Raw genomic sequence first — 9,941 nt, forward strand, 5'->3', positions numbered from 1 at the left:
GGAAGTTATCCTATTCGGCAAAAGTCAAAATCTTTATATGGTGTACAATACATGGCACACTTCCATGCCGGGTTACGCTCGCAAATAGTCATATGAAGATCTCACCCGTTTGTCCTACTTGCTCAGAGGGGTTGGGAGATATAAAGCACATGATCTTCTTGTGCAGTAAAGCAACGGAGGTTTGTAAAAGGCTAGGGATGGATAATATTATTGATAAAGCTTGTGAGGTCGACCGTGCAGGAGAGGCGGTAGTGGAGTACTTACTACTTCTGCCAGATCAAGAATTGTGGATTATGGGCCATCACAATATGCGGGAAATGATTGATGTTTCAGCATGGTATTTATGATGAGAAAGACGAAAATTGGTGCATAAGGAGGCAACTGAGAATGCTCATCAGATTTCAATGGAGATCCTAGCCCTTACATCAAATTTCGACAATGCATGATCCCCCAAGATTTCTATGAAAAAGGGGGTTGTCTTGTCCTCCTAGGGATTTTGTAAAACTTAACGTCGACGCTTCTTTTGACCACGACCTACTTAGAGGTACGATGGGAGCAGTTATGAGAGGTGATAAAGAAGGTTTATCGCTGGAGGGAATATGAAGATTGGCTAGGACGTTGTGACGGCGGAAGCATTAGCTCTAAAATTTGGCATATCATTGGCCTAAAGGGCAGGATGTAATCGCCTTATTATTAACTCGGACAGCCTGGAGGTGATTGAGACTATGTAGGGCGGAGGACGATCAGCGGTGCGGTGGTCGTAATCTTCAATGATTGTTTTCATTATGTATGTGATTTCATTATTACTAGATTTGAACATTGTAATAGAGAAGCAAATAAAGTAGCGTATGAGCTTGCTAGACTAGTTAGATTTTCTTTAGTCGATCATTGGTTTGAGGAACCTCTAAATGAAATTGTAATGCTCCTCACAAACGATGTAACTGTTATTTCTAATGAATAAAGTTTTGGTTTAACTAAAAAAAAGAGGGGGGCTTGAGAAACCACGCCACGGTACTCGTCAATAGAGTAAATCAGTAATCACTTCGCCCAGATCATCGTCACCACAGACAATAATTTGTGTCCCTTCAGAATAGAGTATTCATTTGGGTGGATAAACTCAAAAGTATCTATTGTGACAAACCATATGCGTTGAAAGCTACCGGAAAGATTCCAATGAACCACTCAAACACACTATATAGAGGCCACAAGAACAAAGCCCACTGAAGGTCCTCAAGAAGAAGCAGAAGCTTTTAGCCGGCAACACCATGGAGTTGCTTCATCTTCTTCTCGCATGCTCTCTCCTCTTCCCTCTTGCGGCTCCTGCCAGGGAGATCACCAGCGCCTGCCCCTCACAAGCTAATGGTATCCCCGTGATACTCAGTAATACTGGCAGTATATTTATCTCTTCCCGAATAAGTTCTCCATCAATTATAGCTTGTTGCAGTTTCATCATCGTCACCTCGTCAGATACCCTGTTGTTGCGCAGTACAATGATAAGTAGACGGATGGATGGTTCATGGTTGAATCAGGGCTAGATACCTAAGTCCTTTGTCCTTCTGGAGCGAGTTGTAGAGCTTAGAAAGAAAGGATGTGGCGGTAGATGGTGTGTCAATTGTCAGGTCCACAGAATTATCCTTCCGTAACCATCTTAGAATCAGTTTGTATCGCAGATTTCAACTTTGCTATAGAACGATACCTATGTCCTTTGTCCTTCTGGAGCTGTAGAGCTTAGATAGACAGGATGTGGCGGTAGATGGAATTGTATAGCAGATTTCAACTTTGCTAGAGATTAGCATATACATTTCGTTCCAAGAACATGTATAATATGTCAAATTCATAACGCAAATTTCTATAGAAACTCAGGCGCCAGATAGCCAGCGAAGCAGATAATTAGCAGGGATAGCAACCACTAATAAGCTACAAGTGACATCTCTTTTCCTAAGCACCGTTGCTTATTTTCCAAGGGTGGCACGAATGCGTGAAGCAGCCTGACTCTCCCTTCCCGTAACTGTCGACGAATCAATCCAGTTTACTCCGTTTGACGGGTTTCCTCTGGCGTTGAACTTTTGGGTGGTACAATCATGGACAAATTGGTAGCCTGTCAATATATTTGATAAAGACTTGAAAGTTGTGATGTGGAGACAGATGAGAGGACATGGCAACGACTGGTGCTCCATTGGATGGGAGCATCGTTTGTTGAGAGAAGAAAGAAAAGCAGGAGATTCGGCGGCCAATTTCTCAATGCAGCTGGTGACAAAATGAATAGGGTTTTAGTACAGTATATATCGTTACAAAGTTGTGTAGTACTAATTGATAAGAACATCACAGGATTGTGACGAAATCCATCGTCGTAGAATATTAGCCAGATTCTCCTGTTTGTTTGCTAATCTGCTGATGATACCTTTCGTTTTGTAATTCTCCACGTCAACAGCAGACCGTGACTCCGTACCAACTTACTCGTATATCCAAACGTCGCTGGAATGAATAACCCGACGCGTCATAGTCGTGTGCGTACAAATATTACGTGCAGTCCGCTGCCACCAAAATATGCAGGGGCTAGCAATCATCGGTTGGACGGACGGACTAGCCCCATCTGAAAGCAAACCACATTGAGTTGAGTAGTCAGAAAACATATGCAGGGGCAAATCTTCATGATCCCCTGTGTGTGAAGAGTGCAAGAGTAGAGATGGAAATTTTATTAAGCTAAAAAAAAAGATGGAAATTTTATAAACCACTACTACCAGTTAATCCCAGCAAATGGTAGCATGTGAAAGTAGTGACGTGAGTAATATCTAATCTAACTATGCCATGGTTTAATGCAGATTTTCAGCACGTGAACGGCACCGGCATGCACCTGACGCTGCACCACTCGCAGAGCCCCTGCTCGCCGGCGCCTCTGCCGTCGGACCTCCCCTTCTCCGCCGTGATCGCCCACGACGATGCGCGCATCGCCCGCCTCAGCGTGCGCCTTGCCAAGACACCCTCCAGCCGCCCGACGTCGCTCCGCCAGAGCACCGGCGTCCCCAACCTGGCCGACTCGATGGCCACGTCGGTGCCTCTCGCGCCCGGTGCTTCGGTCGGCGTGGGAAACTACGTCACCCAGCTGGGTCTCGGCACACCGGCGACCACCTACGCCATGGTCGTCGACACGGGGTCGTCGCTCACGTGGCTCCAGTGCTCGCCCTGCGTGGTGTCGTGCCACCGGCAGGCCGGCCCGCTCTACAACCCGCGCGCGTCCGGCACGTACGCCGCCGTGCCGTGCTCGGCGCCGCAGTGCGGGGAGCTGCAGGCCGCCACGCTCAACCCGTCGGCGTGCTCCACCTCCGGCGTTTGCATCTACCAGGCCAGCTACGGGGACAGCTCCTTCTCCATCGGGTACCTCAGCAGGGACACCGTCTCCTTCGGCTCCGGCAGGTTCCCCGGCTTCTACTACGGCTGCGGCCAGGACAACGAGGGCCTCTTCGGCCGGTCGGCCGGGCTCATCGGCCTCGCGCGCAACAAGCTGTCGCTGCTCTACCAGCTCGCGCCCAGCCTCGGCGACTCCTTCTCCTACTGCCTGCCGACCTCGGCGTCCACCGGGTACCTGTCCATCGGGCCGTACAATCCGGGACAGTACTCGTACACGCCCATGGTGTCCAGCTCGCTCGATGCTTCGCTCTACTTCATCAGCCTCGCCAGCATGTCCGTCGCCGGGAGCACGCTCGCCGTGTCGCCATCGGAGTACGGCAGCCTGCCCACGATCATCGACTCCGGCACGGTGATCACGCGCCTGCCCACGGCCGTGTACACGGCGCTGAGCAAGGCGCTGGGTGCGGCCATGGGCGGGGCTCCCCGCGCGCCGGCGTACTCGATCCTGGACACGTGCTTCAAAGGCCAGGCATCAGAGCTGCACGTGCCGGCCGTGGACATGGCGTTCGCCGGAGGCGCGACGCTCAAGCTGGCGCCAGGCAACGTGCTGATCGACGTGGACGAGTCCACGACGTGCCTCGCGTTCGCGGCCACCGACAGCACGGCGATCATCGGGAACACGCAGCAGCAGACCTTCAGCATCGTCTACGACGTCGCGCAGTCCAGGATCGGCTTCGCGGCCGGCGGCTGCAGCTGAAGACTGGATGAAACGAACCGCAATTGCATTGCATGAAAGGAGAGCACGCCAAGCTACATGCAAATACAATTACACGGAAGAAGATAAACAATGTCATGAAGCAATGATGCATGCGAAATACTAGTACTGTGTCAAGCACAAGCAGGGCAACTGGAGTATTTGCTCTTGTCTTTCTGTGTACAAGTGCTTCAACCACTGTATTGTAAATGTACAAAAGTATTGCAATGGCCTTAAGATTTGGGACATGGTAAATTTATGACTTGTTATAATGCGCATTCTCCAACGATTCATTGTTGTTTTCCCGCTTCCATTCGACGAACAGTTTCCTTGTCATAAATTTTTGCAACAAATGACAAATGCAAAACATCGAGACAAACTAGGGGGTAGAGGACACCAATAACTGATTTCAATTGGTTTGGATGTTTTGCAGCCTTCAATAATTGCTACTCCATCTATTCATAAATATAAGATGTTTTGGATATTTTATAATATGAACGACATACAAACTGACATGAGCAAACAAATACACTAAAACATGTCTATATATACATCTGATTCAGAAAAAAGTTAGAACATCTTATATTTGTGAACGGAGATACATGGATGGATGACAAGTACTTCTCAATGTGGAGGGAGCTGCACAAAATGGATGGCAAGAGTGCCACGACATGCATACATCGATAGTGACAGCAAAACAAAGATACTGATAACTAGGCCGAGTTATTCTCTTCTTCTAATAGAATTGCAATCTTCTTGATAAAGTCCATATAAGAAAAAAATTAACACCAATTATACGAAAAAGTACAGCTAGTTTACATTTACGTGCAGATAAGGACTTCGTCCATTTATAACCAAAAGTTTGTGAAGCAGCACATTCATCTTTGTGTGATCCAGAAATGCTGCTTTACATATAGAATAACCAGTATGCTCTCATTTCAACGGTCTGTAAATCATCTCTTCAGTGGTCAAGAAATCCCCAATGGGCATCCATTACGTCTCCAGGTCTTCACTGTTACAAGGGTACAATCAGTTTCGGGCACTAGATTGTGGTTCCTCATAAGAAAAACAGTAGCTTCCGAATTGTAACTAAATTTATGCACACATGTTATAGGAATGTTCTTTACGTGTCATACGATATGAATTGGTTTCGGACAAAATCCACAGAAGTAATTCATAGTTCATAAAGTACACATGGCCAACCAATCAACGTCATATGGTATCGCAGAGAGTAGATGATGTAAAATGCTGCAGGATGACCAGTTCTACATGATGAGTGATTGCTTTCTAGGGATCCACAGATCTCGCTGCTGATGAACCGATTTAATCATCTTTTGGAGTAGAACCAAAAATGGAGACTAGGAATCATTCAGAGCCAACTAGTAAAGGGCTCATGTCAATGGCTGGGGCCTAACATAAATTGTTCGTCAGCATACACCATAAGACAGCTGAAAGGGACCATATGAGTCTTGCATGTGGGGTAATGGCAGCGGTGTGGAAGACATCCAAATGGCTTTGGGGTTTGCTTTTGTCTTGGAGTTGGCTATGGCCTACAGATAGGATAATATGAAATGGTTCTTCGACATTGACATGTGAGCTATGAAAGTGGCACACTTCTATGTGGTACCCACCAGGCAACTGGCTTGACAAGAAAAATTTATAATATTCAGTTTCTTATTGTTGGATTCTTTATATGGTATTATGTTATACAGTGAAGGCTGCACAAAATAAAAGAAAAGAGCAACAAACATGTGCTGGTTGGTGTTTCAGTTTCTGATGTTTCCACATTAAACATATTTTAGGAATGTGACTTGGGGCCTTGAAAGGCTTAGACTGATGGGTCATGGCTGAGCATATTCCCGTGCTCAATGCCTCAGCCACTCAAGCAGCGGATGCAGACTTCGGCCTCCGGTCTTAAAGGCCGCGGGCATGGCGTGAACACTGACCAAACCACCGTAGGCCTGGACATGAATGATGAGCCACATGGCTAAGATGAAGGAGGTGAGGGTAGTGGGAGTGGAGAGATGAAGGTTGTGAGAGCAGTGGGCTTGGACATGGAGGTGGTGAGACCAGAGGGTGGACAAAGAGGATGTGCAAGGTGATAACGGCACAGGTAATTGTGTGCTCATGAGTGTAGGAGCAAGTGATGTACTCATGATGTAGGACAGTAGGAGTAGAGATCATGGTCAGATTTCTTTAGAATGTAGGAGTAGTCGGCGTAGAGACCATGTTCAAGTTTTATGTGTATGAGCACTTTTATGGAAAACACTGCCATGGAGAGAAACCCGAGTACAAATTGCTATGATCATCAAAGTCATGGCCCTGCTTGTGACTCCATGTATTCCACCTTCTTCCTTTCATCTCATTCATATGTTCTACACCGTACGCAAGAAACAACCGTTGCTTGTGCCACTTCCAAAAAACATTTTTTTAAGTAGGAACTCCCATTTAGACCACACATATCACATCCTTTTTTCCACCGTCAAAAAAGGAATCTCTAACAACTAACTCAAATAGAATAAAACTCATCCACAATAAATCTCCAAGAAAGATATGGCAAAACAGGTATGGCCACTTAACATTGAGTCGACAGCGATAGCATGCCACGCTTGGTTATAATTCTTTATCAATTGGAAAGCGTGGGCATTTCACTAGTTATGTATAGTCCTCCACTTGACTAGTATCATAAAGTGAAGAAGTCAAGCAATAACTCCATTTCCTTTTGGGGGCCATAAGTCAGTATTCCCCTAGGTGACACATCCATTGCTGGAAGTCGGGAGATCATCAATTTGAATCTATCTTTGGAAAATATAGTTGCAAAATCAAGCATTCGATCAAATGTGAAATATTAAAAAGGGCTGGTGAGTAGTAAGAAGATAAACCAAATTCAAAAGGTTGACTGTCTCGACATTAGGGCTGAACCCATTCACGGCAACCATAAGGAAAACAATAAGTAGAGCAAAATGTTTCTGATGAGTAACATGGTATGAAGTATGAACTATATAAGTTCGCTACTGTAAAACCATGATTTCTTCATTTGACATTATCTTGACTTAACCGCTGGTATAGTAACTGAGCTTACAAAAGTAAATTCTTATCTGAAAACATCAATCTTATGTATGTTACGTTAGTCTACTCGTTGAGATCCAGGTAAGAGCTTACCAGTTTCCATTTGAGAGGCTTCCTTTGCAACAGATAACCAAAGTTGATTTTTCAATATTGAAGCAACAAGCAAGCCCATCTGTCACACAAAGTTCAACTCATGTCCTCCACCATCAGCATCCACTGCTACCTTAAATCTTCAAACAGTAAACTTTACCAACTTTCAATGTGACCATCCCATAAATATGTTCATGGTACTTGATTCCTCATAGGGTACTCCAGCAGTATAATAGCTCTTGAACTACTAGTTGGCCCTTTTTCCATTTTATGAGGAAGCGCCTACACAAGGGCTATTACAAAATTGTAAGTCACATGTAATTATAAAATATAGAAGGATGATGGTGGTAAGGCAATGTACAAGAGATTCTAAAAGAGAAGGCCACTTATTCTTAGGATTCTAAAAACAATGCAATGGAACTAATCAGACCAATATTTCTAGCATTAAAGCAGCAGCAGCAGCAACAACAACAACAACAAACAAACAAACAAAGCCTTTCAGTCCCAAACAAGTTGGGGTAGGCTAGAGTTGAAACCCATAAGATATTGAACAAAAACAGAACAAGCTTTTTACTCACTACCAGCCCTATGAAGATCAAACGCTGACAACATTGATCTTCAAGTAACAGATCTTTCATTAATTGAATGTATCAAATCCAAGACCACATCAAGACACAAACAAAGAACATTCGTACCAAGTACCTACCAACTACCCGGGCTAGTAATTTCAAACATATACTCATGAATATGCTACCACTCTTTTAATACCTGATTCCAAGCATTGAAGCAAGCTGTTTAATTTCCATTGCACCCTATCTGAGGGCAGGCTTCTCAATTGAGTATGAATATAAAGCGCTGCATCTAAGGGCATGTTTGGCTGCCACCCGCAAATTACCTCACTTTTGTGTAACAGTTATGCCAAGTGGCAGTTTTGTGGTGATCAAATTGGTCGCCACACTTATGACAAAACTTGGGTAAATAAAGATCTATGATATTGATAGGTGGGGTATAAATACAATGTTAGAGAAGTGTGATACACAGCAACTGTGGCCGCAACCAAACGTCTCTTGCACCTGCCAAACATTTGGAAGAGTGAAAAAACAAACATGACATAAGTTTTTCGGGTGGTGAGATCTTCTCAAACCTTCATTGCGGAGAGAATATGAGATGTCAATTGATGAAGAAGGTGATTCAATCAGTATCTGAGCTAGTTGTGAGGTCATCAACAGCAGAGTCTTCATTACTGATTTGCTCAGAATTAGCTCCCTCGCGCTTCTTAAATAAAGCAACATGCTTCTGGTAATCTTCAAGCTCCTGTTCCAACTGCTCAATAAATTTACTGGTATGTTCAAGAGACTGTTCATACCTATATTTCTCCAAGGCCTGTGGACATGGAGTATAGATACATGATGTCAAGTCAACTGAACCAACTAAAAGGTAGTATGCTCAGATAGAAAAAGAGTAGCATGAGAACAAGCAGGTTTGTCGGTACAGGACTAGTGATGATTACCTTCTGCTTAGAAAGAGTATCAGGAGGTGACATAACCTTTGGCTGCACATAGTTCTTCCCACGATAAAAGATAATGGTATTATTGGGTTTAATATCAATGACTGTCCCTTTGCTGAGCCTCGCCAGCTCCTCCGCGTACTCGTACACTTGCCCAGGCCGACAGGGCTTGCAGACCACTTTCATAGTCTCATGCTTCTTCCAGTGGAGGTGCATGTTGAGAACCACACCACCAAACACCCCTCTCCTCCCAACAGGAACATAGTTCTTTTTCTTCTCCCCAGTCCGTTTCAGATAAAACTTCTCCTCCTCGGTCAGAATCTCAGGGTCGTGAACAGGCTCCGGAGCCCTCGGGGCCTCGTACTTCCTGAGTTTCTCAATCAGCCACTCTTCTTTCCTCTTGGCCTGAATCCACATGACAAACAAATTGACAATGCAACATTTCAGCATTTCTTCTTAACCACATACGAAAGGTAATAACATGTTGAAAATGAAGTGACCTTTTCGAGCTTGTATCTTATCCTGACTTCGGGGTTGGGCGACTTCATCTTCTTTTTGGCCTTGAGGCGGAACCACTTGAGCTGGTTGACCTTGGACTTCTTGGACATCTTCTTCTTCTTCTCCGCTGGCGGCTGATCCTGCCCCCCATTCTGCTTCGTCGTGCCCGGATCTCCGAACGAGAAGCGGGCAAAGCCGCCGCCCGTGTCCAGCGTCACCGCCGTGCTCCCGTGCCTCACCGGCGAGAGAAACCAGCATATCCCCGCAGGTTCCCCGCGTCCATCACCCCCCAGGGAAGGTCGGAACAGCGGGCAGGGGCGTGGGGAACTTGCGCCGCGGAATCGCATCCAAGGATCGCTGGTTAGGAGGAAATGGATGAACCAAACCTAAGATACAGGACGGCGATGGGAACATTACTGGAGTAGGATATTTGGAGACGAACCATGGAGAGCATAGAGCGACGGCGGGTTGCAGGATCCGGCGGCGGGAGAGGAGCCGGGGCACGAGGGACGCCATGGCGACCGAGCAGTGAGGCGCTCCGGCCGCCGGACACCCGAGGGTTTGGTTAGGGCCAGCTGGGTTAGTTTGTGTGTTTGGGCTAGCAGGGCCTGGTTGGTCAATCTTGGATGGGCCCATGATGGGCCACGCGGACCGCGGGTCGGGGATCGTTGGCCG

General features: G+C 46.0%; 2 protein-coding genes across 7 annotated transcripts; one reads left to right on the top strand and one right to left on the bottom strand.

Moving 5' to 3' along the window:
* The first annotated feature begins 1,148 nt into the window (after positions 1-1,148).
* LOC123410207 (aspartyl protease family protein At5g10770-like) lies at positions 1,149-4,395 on the top strand. Its single transcript, XM_045103105.1, has 2 exons — positions 1,149-1,362; positions 2,823-4,395. Exons 1-2 carry the CDS (start codon positions 1,266-1,268, stop codon positions 4,103-4,105), a joined length of 1,380 nt encoding a protein of 459 aa, XP_044959040.1. The 5' UTR covers positions 1,149-1,265; the 3' UTR covers positions 4,106-4,395.
* A 234-nt stretch (positions 4,396-4,629) lies between these two features.
* LOC123410208 (uncharacterized CRM domain-containing protein At3g25440, chloroplastic) lies at positions 4,630-9,846 on the bottom strand. 6 transcript variants are annotated; one of them, XM_045103106.1, is made up of 7 exons: positions 9,709-9,846; positions 9,269-9,623; positions 8,772-9,173; positions 8,406-8,644; positions 8,030-8,334; positions 7,265-7,554; positions 4,630-5,114 (listed from the first exon to the last, which is right to left on the bottom strand). In XM_045103106.1, exons 1-4 carry the CDS (start codon positions 9,780-9,782, stop codon positions 8,453-8,455), a joined length of 1,023 nt encoding a protein of 340 aa, XP_044959041.1. In that variant the 5' UTR covers positions 9,783-9,846; the 3' UTR covers positions 4,630-5,114; positions 7,265-7,554; positions 8,030-8,334; positions 8,406-8,452. The 6 variants fall into 6 exon arrangements, with proteins under 6 accessions (XP_044959041.1, XP_044959045.1, XP_044959043.1 ...); XM_045103110.1 differs by lacking the exon at positions 8,030-8,334 and having other exon boundaries at positions 7,265-7,543; XM_045103108.1 differs by lacking the exon at positions 8,030-8,334.
* Positions 9,847-9,941: the final 95 nt, after the last annotated feature.

The sequence above is a fragment of the Hordeum vulgare genome, chromosome 7H, assembly GCF_904849725.1.
Source record: "Hordeum vulgare subsp. vulgare chromosome 7H, MorexV3_pseudomolecules_assembly, whole genome shotgun sequence".
NCBI classification, from domain to species: Eukaryota; Viridiplantae; Streptophyta; class Magnoliopsida; order Poales; family Poaceae; genus Hordeum; species Hordeum vulgare.

Coding starts and splice junctions, on each gene's coding strand:
- LOC123410207 (XM_045103105.1), top strand. CDS start 1,266: ATGGAGTTGCTTCATCTTCTTCTCGCATGCTCTCTCCTCTTCCCTCTT. Junction 1,363..2,822: donor CTGCCCCTCACAAGCTAATG/GTATCCCCGTGA, acceptor GGTTTAATGCAG/ATTTTCAGCACGTGAACGGC.
- LOC123410208 (XM_045103110.1), bottom strand. CDS start 9,782: ATGGCGTCCCTCGTGCCCCGGCTCCTCTCCCGCCGCCGGATCCTGCAA. Junction 9,174..9,268: donor TAAGATACAAGCTCGAAAAG/GTCACTTCATTT, acceptor ATGTGGATTCAG/GCCAAGAGGAAAGAAGAGTG. Junction 8,645..8,771: donor ATACTCTTTCTAAGCAGAAG/GTAATCATCACT, acceptor CCATGTCCACAG/GCCTTGGAGAAATATAGGTA.